Genomic DNA, 19,417 nt, shown 5'->3' with positions numbered 1-19,417 from the left:
AGCCTGACATAGCCATACTCACAGAATCATAACTTTCAGCCAACGTCCCAGACTCTTCCATCACCATCCCTGGGTATGTCCTGTCCCACCGGCAGGACAGACCCACCAGAGGTGGCGGTACAGTGATATACAGTCAGGAGGGAGTGGCCCTGGGAGTCCTCAACATTGACTCTGGACCCCATGAAATCTCATGGCATCAGGTCAAACATGGGCAAGGAAACCTCCTGCTGATTACCACCTACCGTCCTCCCTCAGCTGATGAATCAGTCCTCCTCCATGTTGAGCACCACTTGGAGGAAGCGCTGAGGGTAGCAAGGGCACAAAATGTACTCTGGGTGGGGGACTTCAATGTCCATCACCAAGAGTGGCTCGGTAGCACCACTACTGACCGAGCTGGCCGAGTCCTGAAGGACATAGCTGCTAGACTGGGCCTGCGGCAGGTGGTGAGCGAACCAACACGAGGGAAAAACTTACTTGACCTCGTCCTCACCAATCTACCTGTCGCAAATGCATCTGTCCATGACAGTATTGGTAGGAGTGACCACCGCACAGTCCTCGTGGAGATGAAGTCCCGTCTTCGCACTGAGGACACCATCCAACGTGTTGTGTGTCACTACCACCGTGCTAAATGGGATAGATTCAGAACAGATCTAGCAGCTCAAAACTGGGCATCCATGAGGCGCTGTGGGCCATCAGCAGCAGCAGAATTGTATTCCAGCACAATCTGTAACCTCATGGCCCGGCATATTCCTCACTCTACCATTACCAACAAGCCAGGGGATCAACCCTGGTTCAATGAGGAGTGTAGAAGAGCATGCCAGGAGCAGCACAGGCGTACCTAAAAATGAGGTGCCAACCTGGTGAAGCTACAACTCAGGACTACATGCATGCTAAACAGCGGAAGCAACATGCTATAGACAGAGCTAAGCGATTCCACAACCAACGGATCAGATCAAAGCTCTGCAGTCCTGCCACATCCAGTCGTGAATGGTGGTGGACAATTAAACAACTAACGGGAGGAGGAGGCTCTGCAAACATCCCCATTCTCAATGATGGCGGAGTCCAGCACGTGAGTGCAAAAGACAAGGCTGAAGCGTTTGCAACCATCTTCAGCCAGAAGTGCCGAGTGGATGATCCATCTCAGCCTCCTCCCGATATCCCCACCATCACGGAAGCCAGACTTCGGCCAATTCGATTCACTCCACGTGATATCAAGAAACGGCTGAGTGCACTGGATACAGCAAAGGCTATGGGCCCCGACAACATCCCGGCTGTAGTGCTGAAGACTTGTGCTCCAGAACTAGCTGTACCTCTAGCCAAGCTGTTCCAGTACAGCTACAACACTGGCATCTACCCGACAATGTGGAAAATTGCCCAGGTATGTCCTGTCCACAAAAAGCAGGACAAATCCAATCCGGCCAATTACCGCCCCATCAGTCTACTCTCAATCATCAGCAAAGTGATGGAAGGTGTCGTCGACAGTGCTATCAAGCGGCACTTACTCACCAATAACCTGCTCACCGATGCTCAGTTTGGGTTCCGCCAGGACCACTCGGCTCCAGACCTCATTACAGCCTTGGTCCAAACATGGACAAAAGAGCTGAATTCCAGAGGTGAGGTGAGTGTGACTGCCCTTGACATCAAGGCAGCATTTGACCGAGTGTGGCACCAAGGAGCCCCAGTAAAATTGAAGTCAATGGGAATCGGGGAAAACTCTCCAGTGGCTGGAGTCATACCTAGCACAAAGGAAGATGGTAGTGGTTGTTGGAGGCCAATCATCTCAGCCCAAGGGCATTGCTGCAGGAGTTCCTCAGGGCAGTGTCCTAGGCCCAACCATCTTCAGCTGCTTCATCAATGACCTTCCCTCCATCATAAGGTCAGAAATGGGGATGTTCGTTGATGACTGCACAGTGTTCAGTTCCATTCGCAACCCCTCAGATAATGAAGCAGTCCGAGCCTGCATGCAGCAAGACCTGGACAACATCCAGGCTTGGGCTCATAAGTGGCAAGTAACATTCGCGCCAGATAAGTGCCAGGCAATGACCATCTCCAACAAGACAGAGTCTAACCACCTCCCCTTGACATTCAATGGCATTACCATCGCCGAATCCCCCACCATCAACATCCTGGGGGTCACCATTGACCAGAAACTTAACTGGACCAGCCATATAAATACTGTGGCTACGAGAGCAGGTCAGAGGCTGGATATTCTGCGGCGAGTGACTCACCTCCTGACTCCCCAAAGCCTTTCCACCATCTACAAGGCACAAGTCAGGAGTGTGATGGAATACTCTCCACTTGCCTGGATGAGTGCAGCTTCAACAACACTCAAGAAGCTCGACACCATCCAAGATAAAGCAGCCCGCTTGATTGGCACCCCTTCCACCACCCTAAACATTCACTCCCTTCACCACCGGCGCACTGTGGCTGCAGTGTGTACCATCCACAGGGTGCACTGCAGCAACTCGCCAAGGCTTCTTCGACAGCACCTCCCAAACCCGCGACCTCTGCCACTTAGAAGGACAAGAGCAGCAGGCACATGGGAACAACACCACCTGCACGTTCCCCTCCAAGTCACACACCATCCCAACTTGGAAATATATCGCCGTTCCTTCATCGTCGCTGGGTCAAAATCCTGGAACTCCCTTCCTAACAGCACTGTGGGAGAACCGTCACCACACTGACTGCAGCGGTTCAAGAAGGCGGCTAACCACCACCTTCTCGAGGGCAATTAGGGATGGGCAATAAATGCCGGCCTCGCCAGCGACGCCCACATCCCGTGAACGAATAAAAAAAAAGTCCTTGTGTTGATGGTGCTCCGGCAGTGGTGGATACAGGAAAGTCTGATTTACCTACCCTTTATTGTCTAGGCTCCCAAATGTAGAATGGCCACTTGGCACTGATGGATAGTACAATCATTGTGAATACACCTGGATTTCAGGATACCTGGACTACCATAGTTTTTATAACCGATTCAGAAGCAGACTAGCCGAGGGATTAAAAAAATCCAGCAAATCCAATTCAGACTTGGGTTTTAGACTCCTATATTTGGATCTCCAAATCAGTGTCTTGGTGGGATAGTAATTGTTTGGAATCTGCAGCTATCTACTTTTTAAGTAGACTGTTGTAAGGGAGGAGTCGTCCATTGGGCCAACACTCATCCTCTTTGATTTCCTGGAACCTTCTAGCTTGAACTGGTGCAGCTGTGGTTTGCACATCCCAGAAGTTGCAGACCACTGACTGCTGTAAAGTTCCGTAATTCTGAGAAAACCCATCAGTCTTGCACTCAGCCCCTTAATCTCTCCGCCTCGCAACCCCTCTCTCCTCTTCTAAGACGCTCCTTAAAACCTACCTCTTTGACCAAGCTTTTGGTCACCTGCCCTAATCTCCTTATGTGGCTCGGTGTCAAATTTAGTTTGATAATTGCCCCTGTGAAGCGCCTTGTGACGTTTTTACTACGTTAAAGGCGCTTATATAAATGCAAGTTGTTGATATCTGCTATAATTGACTTGGGCGCTCTTGGTGCTGGCAGATTTGAAGTATCTCATTCTCTCTCCTCTGAAGTGAGAGATCTTTCGGGAAAGGTCAGGATTGGAGCATGACTAGCATAGATACATTTTAAGGGGAAGTTCGATGAACACATGAGGGAGAAAGGACTAGAAGGTCAGATGTGTATTGGGGGGAAGGAAGCTGTACAGATACATAGCACAGGTACACAAGCCTCAGTAAATCAGGCAAACTCCCATTCTCTCCAGAATGAATGCCTCTGTGAATAATTGCTTTGACTTTGCTTTCAAACTGTTCCGATTTCCCTCGACCCCATTTCCTCCTCCTCCTGGTCTACAAGTGCCAGCAGCCCAAGGGACCACTCTTCGTTTGTAAGCCCAGGCAGTATCAGCCAGCGATTCAACCTTGAGTAGCAAAACACCCAATTTACATCGAGTCTACAGCACAGAAACAGGCCATTTGGCCTAACTGTTCTATACCAGCGTTTATACTCTACATGAACCTTCTCCCCACCCCTCCTCATCTAACCCTATCAGCATAACCCTCTCTGAGTCAGATGAAAGAAAGGAAAGATGTGTATTTATATAGCGCCCTTCACGACGTCCAAAAGCACGTTACAGCCAATTATTCCTTTCTCCTTCATGTGTTAATCTAGCTTCCCTTAAAAGTGTCTATGCTGTTATAATGGTGAAGGATAGAGTACCGCAGCCTGATCTTCAGTTGTTTCCAAACCTTTATTCACAGAGATTCTCCTTATACGCGCACGCACGCACACACACCCCAGGAGTGTGATGGAATACTCTCCACTTGCCTGGATGAGTGCAGCTCCAACAACACTCAAGAAGCTCGACACCATCCAGGACAAAGCAGCCCGCTTGATTGGCACCCCATCCACCACCCTAAACATTCACTCCCTTCACCACCGGCGCATTGTGGCTGCAGTGTGCACCATCCACAGGATGCACTGCAGCAACTCGCCAAGGCTTCTTCGACAGCACCTCCCAAACCCGCGACCTCTACCACCTAGAAGGACAAGGGCAGCAGGCACATGGGAACAACACCATCCTGACTTGGAAATTTATCGCCGTTCCTTCATCGTCGCTGGGTCAAAATCCTGGAACTCCCTTACTAACAGCACTGAGAGAACCTTCACCACATGGATTGCAGCGGTTCAGGAAGGCAGCTCACCACCACCTTCTCGAGGGCAATTAGGGATGGGCAATAAATGCTGGCCTCGCCAGCGACGCCCACATCCCATGAACGAATTTTTTAAAAATCAGCTCTCTTATCAATGGAGACAAGAGAGTTCCCAATTGATGCATTACCTGAATACAATTAACACTAATTGATATAAATCACATGGATACAATTAACATATGCTATTTGCCTCAACTACTCCTTGTCGCGAGTTCCACCTTCAAACCATTCTTTGGGTGAAGAAGTTTCTCCTGAATTCCTTTATTGGATTTATTAGCGACTATCTTATATTTATGACCTCTAGTTTTGGACTCCCCACAATTGGAAACATTTTCTCTACGTCTACCATTTTTTTTGGAGGTTGGCGGGGGGTCTGATATCCACATGTATATATTTTAGTCGTGGGAAACCCGCTTAACATTTTTGCCCTTTGTAGCAGAGGAATGTAGAAGCCCAGTTTTGACACTCCAGGTTTTGACCAGCTAACTCAACAGAGACTGGGCATCGGCCGTGTCTACGGTTTTGGTCGGTGTGGCGCAGTACGACACCAAGTGGTCCACTTGTGCACTGAGCCATCACTGGTTGTTTTTCGGCATGACCTTTGACCTTACCACCAGCCTCTTCCGTCGTCGTAAGAAACCTAGAAGGTAATTACATGCCCTTCACAGCCTTCGACACAAGCGCATTAAAGGGATAAATCAGCTTAGTCTTTTGCATAACTCTTATTAAATGAGACAAAAGATTAGTTGTTCTAACAGTTGTCACTGCTTCTCGCACATGTCAGAAGCGAAAAGCTATCCACAAATTAAGCTGCTTGAGTTCCAGTGAAAATGTTATTACAGACAAAGTACCAGCCGATTGATGGGACGGAATTTAATTAAAGAACGTTGGAGGAATTTACCTGAGACGCACTTAGGGAGGCTGAAATGTTTGAACAGGCTATAGAGTAAAATCAATTTGTCACAGCATTGTGATTTTATTGATGGGTAGTTTCTCCTTTTTTCCCTCGGGGGTTCAGAGTGGTTTCAGTGTGTTTTTTTAAATAAGTTATCAGAAATTAGGAACTGAAACCCGAGGCTGTTTACATGACCGATTTACCTGGAGCAATGGATCTCGATTCCATTATCCAATGCCCTGATCCGTCCCCAGTGACATTATGAGATCGTTTAAACTTGTTCTGTACAAATTGTGTTGGAACAGTGTTTTGGCACTGCATGAGGAGCAGGTGGGAGGTGAGAGATCCAAAAATGGACAGATGTCGTTCATTCTCCTCTTCCTCACTGTGTTGCATTGCAACCTTGTTGCCTCCTACTTTTTTTTATTCTCCTCAGCATCTCAGAATTGTAGATCTCCTCAACTCCTTCAGTCTCTCCTTCCCTACCTCCCCCCGCCCCCCCCCCCCACCTCCCCCACCCCCTTTACTGTATCTGTATGCAGGTTGTTAAACCAAGAGCTTGGTGTCATCTATCCATTACTTCTCAATTTTAGCTCACCTTTTCGACGGTGATCCTGCACTGAGCCTTGGCCCTTCATCTAGATTTCCCGATGGGTTATTTGGTAACTGCACTGCGTAGTGTGATTGTGAGCCATACAGATCAAGAAGGTTCCTGCTTTGAGCCCTGGTACGTAGAATTAGCTGATCTCAGCCAGGGAAGTGGTCTACACTGTAATCATTGGGGGGATTTGGGCCATGGGGGAAAAAGTTCTGGACCTGATGATCAAAAGTTTTATTGGATTGTATGTCAGTAAGTGCTAAGGTAAATAGATTACCCAAGTTTAAAAGCAGATGCAGAGTGATGGAGGTTGCACAGACCTCGTATAAAACATTGGCGCGATCACTTGGAGTGCTATGTTCCATTTTAGTCGCTGTGCTTAGGAACATTTATAGAGGTGATGGAAGGGGTTAAACAAAAAGGCAACAAGGACTTTGTTGACCCTTCAGTTGATGAGATAGGAAAAGAAGTTGAAGTTTAACTTGTTCCCAATGTGGGGGTGAAATAATAAACTGGATTAGAGGTTCTACCCGAGCTATTTAAATCACTTCCGTGGATGACGTCAAAGTTCTTGCATGGAACCAGGTGAGATTTTTAAGGACACAGCACCAAACTGACCAGGCTACGTTACTCTTTTAGCTGTTGCATCGTTTTGTGTAGTAGAGTGCTTTTGAAGACCCTTTTACCATAGTGATACTGCTCCTTTTAAGATGCCAAGAAAATTGATTAAATCCATAATATGTGAAACTTTTTTTTGAAAATTTGAATCATCAGCTCGGGCATTGAGGCCACATTGATATCACAAGGTACTGTGCAGCCTTGGGAGTTGTGCTCAACACAATAAGCTCATCACGCAATGTGGGGCACATTACATCTGATGATCATACCACCCTGAAGCAAACGCTGCCGTTTAGAGAAAGAAAACTAAAACTATTAACTACTGTGTCTAAGGGATTAGGCACAGATTAACAATGCGTCAACATTCCTTTGGACAAAAGTCTAGTGCAGTTGGGTGAGAATTAATGTTTAATTGTAGAGATTGTCCTGATTGTTGCTTGAATGTTGTGGCAGGCAGCTGAATGTTGAACGCTAATGACTGAATCTGGGAGATGGCAAACGGTGTATATCTACTAACGTAGAGCTGAGTATTGAAGTGTAACACAGTTTAAAAGAAAAAGTGAGGGAGAAGCATTAGGGGATCGACCCAGCCGGAACTGGGAGAAGGGTTGGGAAGGGCACCCAGCCGGAATTGGGAGAAGGGTTCGGAGGGGCACCCAGCTGGAATTGGGGGGGGGGGGGAGGGGGAGAGGGATGTTTGGGGCTTTTGAAGGTGGGGAGAGATACATATTGAGGCTTTTGAAGTTGGGGAGAGGTGAAGTAATGTGGGCTCAGGGAGAGAAAGGGTTTAAGGAGAGTGCAGGGGCACAATGTAACTTCAAGGCAATAACCACCTCTCAGATATGTAGACTAACAGTTGTCTGCCGGTAATAGAATCTCATGGTTGTAAACAGCTTCTCTGGTTACTGATGTCCTTACAACCGCTTTATTGAGTTACTGCCTTCTAACATGATTGCCAGCCCCATCTATTATCCTTGATATCTATTAAATAACCTCATTTTGCTGCCACAATTACCTTATGCTGTGGACCTAGTGCCCAGTCAGAACTGGGATGGGACTACCCCAGACTTTGATTACAATCCAAATTACAGCTGTCCGAGAGAGAAGATGTTCATCCTTTCGATGTAATCAAGACTGGGTTTGAATTGAATGCAGGTCGCAAAGGTGAAAGGGTAATTGTGTTTCATCAATGTCTTGCTCCCCAAGTCGAATGTATTTATTTTAAGGGCCAGACTCCTTAGGGTTGATTTTCACTTTTGTCGGTGGTGGAAAACGGGCAGTAGTAAAATTGGGTGCCCACGGTGCCCACGATACACCCTGAAACTGGGCGGGGTGTGTAATGTGCTCCTGATCCGCTACCATCTGTTTTTCGCCACTGCTGAAAGTGATAATCTACCGCCTTATGTTTTGACGTTTGTTTACGTACAGGGCTCAGGAAAGTAATTCATTGTGTGAAGTACTTTCAGACATTTCAAAAGATGTGATTAAACACTAAATAAAGTCAAATCTTCGGCTTCCCCTGCTCCTTTCCCAACCAAAGGCAGCAATTGGACAACCTGTTCAGGCACCTTTGCTAAAAGAAGAAAAGAAAGAACTTGTATTTATATAGCGCCTTTCACGACCTCAGGATGTCCCAAAGCACTTTACAGCCAATGAAGCACTTTTTGAATTGTCGTCACTGTTGTAATGTAGGAAACGCGGCAGCCAATTTGCGCACAGCAAGCTCCCACAAACAGCAATGTGATAAATGACCGGATCATCTGTTTTAATGATGTTGGTTGAGGGATAAATATTGACCAGGACACCAGGGAGAACTCCCCTGCTCTTCTTCGAAATAGTGCCATGGAATCTTTTACGACCACCTGACGGGGCAGACAGGGCCTCTGTTTAAAGTCTCATCCGAGAAACAGCACCTCCGACAGTGCAGTGCTCCCTCAGTACTGGCACTAGGAGTGTTGGCCTGGATTATATGCTCAAATCACTGGAGTGGGACTTGAACCCACAACCTTCTGACTCGGAGGCGAGAGCGCTACCAACTGAGCTGAGGCCGACACCTTGCCACTGCCAATGATTGCCAGGTGATGGTTATGATAGCAGCCTCCACGCTGGCTCTCTTAATTTTTCCTCTCTGGTGCGAAGCCTGGCATCTACTTGGCACAATGGACGACGCGAGCTCTTGGATATATAAAAAAATATATAAGAAATACTCACATTACAGTTCGTAACAGATTTTAGGTTAACAATTGTATTTTTTTTATATTGCACGTCCAAGGTTCTAATTGAGAAACTGTTGCACAAAATGACTGAAGGGCTGCTGGTCATTAATCTGAATAGATGCTCTCTACCAGCCTGGACTGGAACAGTAATAATCAATTTTAAACGTAATCAAGTAAATATAAATTGATTTGTTCCACTGCTGTTTTGGGCATTAAAAAAAAAATCAAATCGGAGCCTTGAAACCGTGCTCCAGTATTACATTACGTTTATCAAAAAGACCCTGTGGGACTGTTATGCAAGGCTTCCTCCATTCATTGTTGTTTCCAAATCAACAAGTTAACCTACTTTTCAGAGAAGGATGGGTATAATTGCTGCAGGTTATTTCTTCGTGTTGAGATGTGCCGGTGAAACTAGTGGCAGCATCCTAGCCGGGACAGCTTCGGCGAGTGATTGAGGGGCATTTAAGTGCAGCCTGCGAAAGCTCCCCTGAACCGAGTAGCTGAGTCGTGAAGACCCTCAAGGTCCCCGAGGGTTTAGTTTCCCCAGTCTTTGCACAGTTACGACCGCTGGCTGCGATTGGCGTCAGGGACGGTGAAGACTCGGTCGGGGATCCAGTCCCTCACCCTCTTCCAGTGACCCCTGCGGCAAATGGCATTCGCTTGGGTATTGGGCGAGGGCGGGGATTAGGCTCGGCTGTGATTATATCCTGCCCAGTAAAAGAACTTGCATTTCTATAGCGCCTTCCACCACCTCAGGACGTCCCAAAATCACTTGACGGCCAATGGCGTACTTTTTTTGAGAAGTGCAGTCAAGCGTTATAACATAGAGAAACGCGGCAGCCCATTTACGCACAGCAAACTCCCACAAACAAACCTGTGTTAAATGACCAGATAATCTGTTTTTAGTGATGTTGGTTGAGGGATAAATGTTGGCCGGGAAGTGGAATAGCCTTGTCTCACTGCGTGAATAATGGCCACTTGGGTAAGGAGCTGGGAGAGCCTGTGGAACTGTACCTCAGGAATGTGATAGCGTCTGCAGGAGAAGGAGGGAAGTAAGAAAAATTTTTTTACAAATAATAATAATAGTCCCTGTGGAGAGGATGCTGGGGTTATGTAAATGAGATAGGAAGCTGCATTAATTTATATTAATTTCACTTTTTTTTTTCTTGCTACACAATTGGTGAACAAGGTAATTGGCATTTTTAAGGTAATTGGCAAAAGAGCCAGCGGTGAGATGAGGAGAGAATTTTTTACGCAGCGAGTTATGATGATCTGGAATGCACTGTCTGAAAGAGTGGTGAAAGCAGATTCAATAGTAACTTTCAAACTGGAATTGGATAAATACTTGAAAGGGGAAAAAAAATTGCAGGAGAATGGGACTAATTAGATAGCTCTTTCAAAGGGCCGGCACAGGCAAGATGGGCCAAATGGCCTCCTTTTGTGCTGTATGATTCTAAGAGGTTATGGTTTTATGTTCCTGTTGAAAGGGCGAGGTCATACTCTGTCAGTGACTCAGTTGAGAAATGCATTGCCTGGTGTATAAGTGAGCTGTGAAAACCAGTGAAGTTCCAGGTCGATTCCTTGTCTGTGCTGCCTTAGATAATCGCAGTCAGGGTGTTAGTCAGGGAGGTGTATGGGGCTAAAGTTGGTTTCCCCCGCTTAGCTGCAGGCTGTCTTCAGCCGCTCAGCACCCCCCACCCCGGTTAAAATGCGATCGGGGTCCTTTGGTCGTAATGGGACCCCGATTTGCATCAATTCACGAGGCCCCTGCCTGATTAAGGCGAGCGCCTAACCCGCCTGCAGAACCCTGCAGGGTAAAATGGGGGAATGGCGGGAAAGGGTCGAGTTCAGAGTGGGTCAGTAACCTCGTTTTCAACTGCTGCCACCTCCCCCCGGCTTCCGCCAGGCGGGTAAGGTTAAAATCCATCCCACAGTAAGAATTTTTTTTTAAATTGAAGTACGACCAGTTTCAGTTGTTTCAAGTAGTTTGTTTATTTTTCATGTTTTTTCACAGTTCCACTGCTTCACACTGTTCTCCAAAAGGGAAGAATTCACAGGCTGGTTAACAGTCTGACAGGCCGTGTTGTGAACACTCCTTCCATGACCATAACCATTGCTATATCAGCCCATAGTGTGGTTAGTACTATACGGCAGGAGGGTTTTCTGGGCTCCCACAACCCGTAAAATCTGCAACTCCTGAACGCAAGTATCCCGCTGGATATTAACCCAGAATTTAAAGCCGGAGCTCGTCAGGACTGTCTGGAGCAGGGGTTCGAACGCTGCACCTCTCTGACTCAGAGGCGGGAATGCTACCACCAAAAACAACAAGAAATAGCCCTTTAGACAGCGACAACAAAAACTTGCATTTATATAGCGCCTTTGATGTCGCAAAACGTTCCAAGTCGCTTCACTGAAGCGTAATCAGACAAAATTTGACACCGAGCCACATAAGGAGATATTGGGGCAGGTGACATAAGCTTGGTCAAAGAGGCCGGTTTTAAGGAGAGTCTTAAAGGAGGAGAGAGAGGTAGAGAGGCGGCAAGGTTTACGGAGGGAATTCCAGAGCTTGGGGCCAAGACAGCTGAAGGCTCGGCCGCCAATGATGGGGTGAAGGAAATGCACAGGAGGCCAAAATTGGAGGAACGCAGAGATCTCGGGCTGGAGGAGGTTACAGAGATAGGAAGTAAGCCACAGGCTGGCTTCTTTCCAATGAGTGACACTATCCGTTAGCTCTCCGTCGCAAACAGAACCTGAATATTAGATCACTAATTTAAAAAGAAGCAATGCTAAAATCTGGCCTTTTCGGCTGAGTTTCATGGTTTACATTTTAGAACGAAGGGAAGCGTTTTACTACTCTCCCCGCCCGCTGCTTGTATCGGAGTGAATATATATTCGTTCTCGGGATGTGGGCATCGCTGGCAAGACTGGCATTTATTGCCCATCCCTAGTTGCCCTTGAGAAGGTGGTGGTCAGCCGCCGCCTTGATCTGCTGCAGTCCGTGTGGTGAAGGTTCTCCCACAGTGCTGTTAGGTAGGGAGTTCCAGGATCTTGACCCAGCGACGACGAAGGAACGGCCGATATATGTCCAAGTTGGAATGGCACCAATTCCAAACCGATCCATTTATCCCCCTCTGTTGCTCACTATTCTCGGGATCTGACCGACACATCTTCCTTCCAACAGGCTACCTCGCTCGCAGCCTCTCAGCTGACCCCGAAGGACAGGGTATGTGAAGTGACATCTGAACCCAGGGGATGACTCGGTGCCAAGCTCCTGGTGCAGCAGGAATGGACCTCTTATCATCAGACACTAATCAAATAACGTTTCGGTGCTTGCTGAAGTTTGCGTCTTTTGATTCTTGCTGAGCTGATCTTGACTGATGTACGATAACCATGACTGCAGAGAGAGGCCATTGCTCTGTGTGTAATTCGACTGTGCCAGGAGCTGCCAATGTTAAATTAGCTGGTTATTAGAAATGTTAATTTTAAGCTAACTAAGACGCTGGCTTTGGCATGGCAATCTGCCAACACTTGGCGCAACGAGAGTGCCCTTTACATTTTTTGTAATGTTGTCTTTTAGGAACTTTTTCTCCTTGTGCTTTTTTTTTAAAAAGGAGAATCAAGAGCCTTAATTAGAAAAGCGTTTTGTTTTCCGTTAAAATTTATTAGCTGGCTGCATGGATTAGAGCAGCTGCTGTGTTTCCTAAGATGAAAAGTGACGATTCTAAACACAGGGATGGTTCGGATCCGTTGAACTTGCCTGTGTTGGATGCAGTTTTCAGGATTGTCGGAAGGACTGGAGAACATCTTTGTCAAATGGCAATTCATGTCTTCAATACTGTTGCACCCCTAAATATCTCTTATTTGCCCCAATTATCTCTTCTTTCCCCCAATTATATGTTTCTCTTCAGCACCCCCCCCCCCACCTTCTTCCTGAAGACAGTGATGCATGAAGGAACATGGTTACATGGAGGCTGTCAACCCTCCTGTACCTTGGCTAAGCAACTATTCTTCATGTGTGAAGTACCGGGAAAATGTTAACAGGCTATTTGACTGTGGAAGGCAACAAATACCAGCCCAAATCTATTCTTGCCTGACGTCCGTATGAGTATACACACATTTATTTTCTCTTTCCTTTCTCTTTTTCTCTTTTTTTTTCTTTCTCTGGTCAGGAACCCTCTCCCCCCTCTAAGCAGTTACATTCCACCCACTCCTGCTTGTCCAACATCATCAAACTCAGCAGGGAACAGGGATCGAATCTCGGACTCTTGTTGGTTTATGTAACTCCAATGCTGCATCCTGTAAGCCTTTCTCAGGAGAAGCCCTTAAGAAGCTGCTGTTATTGACCAGAAAGTCAAAATAGCATCACTGTCCACTCCGGTGTAGGGAGACTGGGTTACGGGCTGGGAAAACCCGCCGTGAGTTTCCTGATGCAGAAGAAAAAATGTCGTATAAAAGCGAATTGGAAACATTTGGGGTAAACAGTTTGAAACAACTCGAAGTGCGGCTTTCCTCAGGCTGTAACAGCAATTAAGTATTTGTTTTTCCAAATGATTTCAAAACAAGGGGAGTGTGAATTTTACAACTCTCTTTGAGTTTCACACGAAAATTATATTGCTGTGTTCCTTTTACTTGGAATTCTTAGAATTGTATTGAGAGGAATGGGACGTTTGCCATATCCCTTAGTCTTTTAGTCTTTGCGAGATTTAACTGTCCTGATCCTGTTGCTGTCCCCAGGGTTACTGTGTTCTTTTCACTCGAAGCCATCTGTGTAATTTATGTTCAAATCTTATTGATTAACAGTGATGAATCTTTAATGTGCTGCAATATGTACACAAACCCCCCTGGGTGCAATGGGAATTATATATAATAACAATTCAAAAAACAGCACGTCAGTACAGACAGACATCTCAGTGTTCCATATCATAGAATCCTTACAGCACATAAGGAGGCCATTCGACCCATTGTGCCTGTGCCGGCTCTTTGAAAGGGTTAGCCAATTAGTCCCACTCCCCTGCTCTTTCCCCATAGCCCTGCAATTTTTTCCCCTTCAATTATTTATTTAATTCTCCTTCGAAAGTTACTATTGAATCTGCTTCCACCACCCTTTCAGGCAGTGCATTCCTGATCATTACAACTCGCTGCCTAAAAAATTGTCTTCTCGTCTCACCTCTGGCTCTTTTGCCAATTACCTTAAATATACAGAGCAACCCCAAACTGAGGGGGGAGAAAAGGTGGTGTTTTAATGCTGTCTTTTTTCTGAGCTGCACAACTTGAAACTGATAATGTACAAAATTCCCTGATCAAACAACAATTCAACTCTGATTAGTCTAAACTCTCTGGTTGCTTAACAATTAGATTTTGTGGCCTTGAGACACTTTGAGGAAGAAAGTCAGCCTGTCCTGTAACTAACCCAGGTATTAATTTCAAGAATACAGAGCAATTACACCTTTTTGCCTTAAAGGGACCCACGAGGACACTTTAGCAGCAGAATAATGCTTTCTGCGTTACACGGTAAAATGCTTTTGTTCGTACAAAACAGCACTTGACTTACTGTAAGCAATCCTGAGTAATCTTTTTTTAAAACAGCATGAAAGTGGACATTTTTAGTCTTGCACAACATACTTCCTGTATCAAACTTTGGTCCAAATTTCATATTCTTAAAAGAGCAACAAATCAGCTCTCTTCACTATGATCCATGAAGTAAATGTACCAATAATAAGACAGGCACTAATAGAATAATTCATGCAAAAAAAAATAATTACAATCCATTTTATCCCTGCTAACTGAAATTTCTAATGCCAAATATAAATAGCATGATGAAATATAGTTGTAGAATTGTCTTTGAGGACTGTCATTAACTTTAGACACAGATCTTAGCCTCTTCAAAGGCTGTAAATGCCAATATGCTTTTTTTTCTTATTGGTCTCAAGCTAATACCTGCAGTGTAACTAATATTTGGGTACAGTTATATGGGCACCAACTGGCCTTTCTTAATTTGCAGTCTGTGTCGGCAGGCTATTCAACCATGGGAAATATCACAGCCCAGCCTGATCCTGTTTTACTTGATTGTCCGCAAATGCGGACTTTGCTGCAGGGAGTCACTAGATAGTGCTCACGAGCAGGAACTGGGACAACTTTGTTCCCTCCCCCTAGCCCAGAGACACTGTGACCAATGTCACTATCCCAGCTGAGATCAGCACAGACTGGTGGTTGAATCCTTGTGGTCTCACTGATGGCTGAATAGCATGCTGACACTGACAGAAGAGAGGATGTCTCCCTGGTCTGTAGGGCATGGTTCCCAACTGTGCAGTGCAGTTTCTATCTAAACCATCGGGTGAGCTCTAGCTTTATGGTTTCTCAGACCACAAGTACCTCCCCTCCCCTCGAGTCAGCAGCAGCAGCTCTTATGCCAAGTTTCCAGTTGCTCTAGTACTGAACCCTTTTCATGACCGATGTGCGGAATGGGGTGAAGGTTATCAGATTGCATTGTCCCTTTACATACACACAGTGGGTAGATGGAAAGAACAAACTTGCATTTATATAGCACCTTTCATGACCTCGGGATGTCGCAAAGCACTTTACAGCCAATGAAGTACTTCTTTGAAGTGTAGTCACTGTTGCAATATAAGCAACACAGCTGCCAACAAGGTCCCACAAACAGCAATGTGATAATGACCAGATGATCTGTTTTTTTTTTAGTGATGTTGGTTGAGGGATAAATATAGTCCAGGACACGGTGAGAAATCCCCTGCTCTTCGAAGTAGTGCTGTGGGATCTTTTACGTCCACCCGAGAGGACAGAAGGGCCTCGATTTAATGACTCATCTGAAAGACGACACCTCCGACAGTGCAGCACTCCGTCAGTACTGGCACTGGAGTGTCAGCCGAGATTTTGTGCTCAAGTCTTTGAAGCAGGACTTGAACCCATGACCTTCTGATTCCGAGGCAAGTGTGCTACCGACTGAGCTACGGCTGACACCTTAGTTACCAAGCCTGTCTGATATTTCAGTTGCTGATGGGAGGAGCTGGTGGCTACACGCCCACTTGGCCTATTCTAGTGGCAGTTCATCACCAGCCTTCTCAATCAATTTAATGGATTCTGCTAGTTAGGGCGCAAGTAATTGATGCTGTTCATTGCGTGCTCCCCTAAATACTGTCAGAGTGCAGCATTTAATTGACAATTTCACCTCATAATGTAAAGAAGCGGACACTGTGAATGTGCTTCTAATTTATTTATGAGTGAGCATCACAAACACTGATAGGCAGGCATGAGTTGGTGGCGTTTTCATAAGCTGCCATGTGTTGCCTGCTGTCTTTGTTTAGACCAGTTCACTGTTGCAGAAATGATCTGCCTGTTGTCCCTAATTAGAAGCGCATAAGGTGCTAAAACCATCCCCTTGCTTTCTAAATTTTCTTTCAGAGGAAGTGAACCATTTCTGTGAACTGAATGCACGGGTTAGGAACATCGGGCCAGGAATAGGCCATTCAGCCCCTTGAGCCTGTAGTTCATGTGATTACTGGAGATTAAATTGTCTTTTTTGGAGTAGTCAGTGCCCACATTGTGGGTTGATATAGTTTGGCAACATTCCCTCTCTGCGGGTTTGGCTGGTCTGGGGATATTAAAGGGCTGCCGAGGTAGAGAGGGGCCTTGCAGTTGTTGCCCTATTTGTGGGGCTTTAGGAGGGGAGATTTTTTTTATTATTCGTTCACGGGATGTGGGCGTCGCTGGCAAGGTCAGCGTTTATTGCCCATCCCTCAATGTCCTTGAAAAGATGGTGGTGAGCCGCCTTTTTGAACCGCTGCAGTCCGTGTGGTGAAGGTTCTCCCACAGTGCTGTTAGGTAGGGAGTTCCAGGATTTTGACCTAGCGACGATGAAGGAACGGCGATATATTTCCATGTCGGGATGGTGTGTGACTTGGAGGGGAACGTGCAGGTGGTGGTGTTCCCATGTGCCTGCTGCCCTTGTTTGGCGCGAATGTTACTTGCCACTTATCAGCCCAAGCCTGGATGTTGTCCAGGTCTTGCTGCATGCGGGTACGGACTGCTTCATTATCTGAGGGGTTGCGAATGGAAGTGAACACTGTGCAATCATCAGCGAACATTCCCATTTCTGACCTTATGATGGAGGGAAGGTCATTGATGAAGCAGCTGAAGATGGTTGGGCCCAGGACACTGCCCTGAGGAACTCCTGCAGCAATGTCCTGGGGCTGAGATGATTGGCCTCCAACAACCACTACCATCTTCCTTTGTGCTAGGTATGACTCCAGCCACTGGAGAGTTTTCCCTCTAATTCCCATTGACTTCAATTTTACTGGGGCTCCTTGGTGCCACACTCTATCAAATGCTGCTTTGATGTCAAGGGCAGTCACTCTTACCTCACCTCTGGAATTCCGCTCTTTTGTTCATGTTTGGACCAAGGCTGTAATAAAGTCTAGAGCAACCCAAACTGAGCATCGGTGAGCAGGTTATTGGTGAGTGAGTGCCGCTTGATAGCCCTGTCGACGACACCTTCCATCACTTTGATGATTGAGCGTAGACTGATGGGGCGGTAATTGGCCGGATTGGACTTGTCCTGCTTTTTTGGACAGGACATACCTGGGCAATTTTCCATATTGTCGGGTAGATGTCAGTGTTGTATCTGTATTGGAGCAGTTTGGCTAGAGGCGTGGCTCGTTCTGGAGCGCAAGTCTTCAGCACGACGGCCGGGATGTTGTTGGGGCCCATAGCCTTTGTTGTATCCAGTGCACTCAGCCGTTTCTTGCTAGCACGTGGAGTGAATGGAATTGGCTGAAGACTGGCTTCAGTGATGGTGGGGATATCGGGAGGAGGCTGAGATGGATCATCCACTCGGCACTTCTGGCTGAAGATGGTTGCAAACATTTCAGCCTTGTCTTTTGCACTCACTCTGCCATCATTGAGGATGGGGATATTCACAGAGCCTCCTCCCATTAGTTGTTTAATTGTCCACCACAATTCACGACTGGATGTGGCAGGACTGCAGAGCTATGATCTGATCCGTTGGTTGTGGAATCGCTTAGCTCTGTCTATAACATGTTGCTTCCACTGTTTAGCATGCATGTCGTCCTGTGCTGTAGCTTCACCAGGTTGGCACCTCATTTTTAGGTATGCCTGGTGCTGCTCCTGGCATGCTCTTCCACACTGCTTATTGAACCAGGGTTGATCCCCTGGCTTTTTGATAACCGTAGAGTGAGGAATATGCCGGGCCATGAGGTTACAGATTGTGCTGGAATACAATTTTGCTGCTGCTGATGGCCCACAGCGCCTCATGAGCTGGACTGAATCTATCCATTTAGCACAGTGGTAGTTGAATGGTGTCCTCAGTGTGAAGACAGGACTTCATCTCCGCAAGGACTGCGGTGGTCACTCCTACCAATACTGTCGTGGACAGATGCATCTGCGACAGGTAGATTGGTGAGGACGAGGTCAAGTAGGTTTTCCCCTCGTTGGTTCGCTTACCACCTGCCGCAGGCCCGGTCTGGCAGCTATGTCCTTCAGGACTCGGCCAGCTCGGTCAGTAGTGGTGCTACTGAGCCGCTCTTGGTGATGGACATTTAAATCCCCCACCCAGAGTACATTCTGTGCCCTTGCTACCCTTAGTGTTTCTTCCAAGTGGTGCTCAACATGGAGGAGGACTGATTCATCAGTAGGAGGTTTCCTTGCCCATGTTTGGCCTGATGCCATGAGATTTCATGGGGTCTGATTCCATATTGAGGACTCCCAGGGCCACTCCCTCCTGGCTGTATATCACTGTACTGCCACCTCTGGTGGGTCTGTCCTGCCGGTGGGACAGGACATACCCAGGGATGGTGATGGAAGAGTCGTGGTCCGATGCCGGGTGGTCCGTCTGGTTTTATTCTTATGACTTTTGTCACGAGATTGTACAAAAGAGTGGCATGCAAGGCCATTTCAGAATCAACCACATTGCTGTGGGTTATTGATGGTGGGTTTTTTTAATTCCAGATTTTATTTAATTAATTGAATTTAAATTCCCCAGCTGCCATGGTGGGATTTGAACTCATGACTCCAGATTATTAGTCCAGGCTTCTAGATTACTATTCCAGTAACATAACTACTATGATACCGTACCCGATGTTGCCAGCTGTGTTTTTTTTTCCAGAGTTGGCCCACTCTTGTTTTCTTGAGGGGAGGGGGTATCCATACTGGGGTTGTCTGGGTCAGGAAGGGCTCCAGGTTGCCTTCTGCTTCTCAAGTTTCTGATCAAACACGTGCACTACTCTTGTTTTACCCACTGGTTTGTTGCAGGGAGCGGCCAGGCGAGGGCGTGCATCTCCTTGTGACGCACAGCGGCGGTTGCACTGGCCTATGTATTGTTGGGCATGGTGCATTCGAGCGAGTTGGCTCTGC

The 19,417-nt window shown here is 46.7% G+C and overlaps 1 protein-coding gene across 6 annotated transcripts in view; it reads left to right on the top strand.

Annotated features, from left to right (window-relative positions):
- Window positions 1–19,417, top strand: part of plxna4 (plexin A4) — a 552,119-nt gene that overhangs the window by 47,795 nt on the left and 484,907 nt on the right. Inside the window, exon 4 of one of the 6 annotated variants that reach the window (XM_068005173.1) lies at window positions 12,213–12,632. The exons of the other annotated variants lie outside the window; for them this stretch is intronic. Coding sequence (XP_067861274.1) covers window positions 12,213–12,287 — 75 coding nt within the window. The 3' untranslated portion in view covers window positions 12,288–12,632. Of the gene's footprint in view, window positions 1–12,212; window positions 12,633–19,417 lie in introns of those variants that run through there. 6 annotated transcript variants of the gene reach the window in all.

This window comes from Heptranchias perlo, chromosome 24 (assembly GCF_035084215.1).
Source record: "Heptranchias perlo isolate sHepPer1 chromosome 24, sHepPer1.hap1, whole genome shotgun sequence".
Lineage (NCBI taxonomy): Eukaryota > Metazoa > Chordata > Chondrichthyes > Hexanchiformes > Hexanchidae > Heptranchias > Heptranchias perlo.
This window is presented reverse-complemented; position numbering and strand designations above follow the sequence as displayed.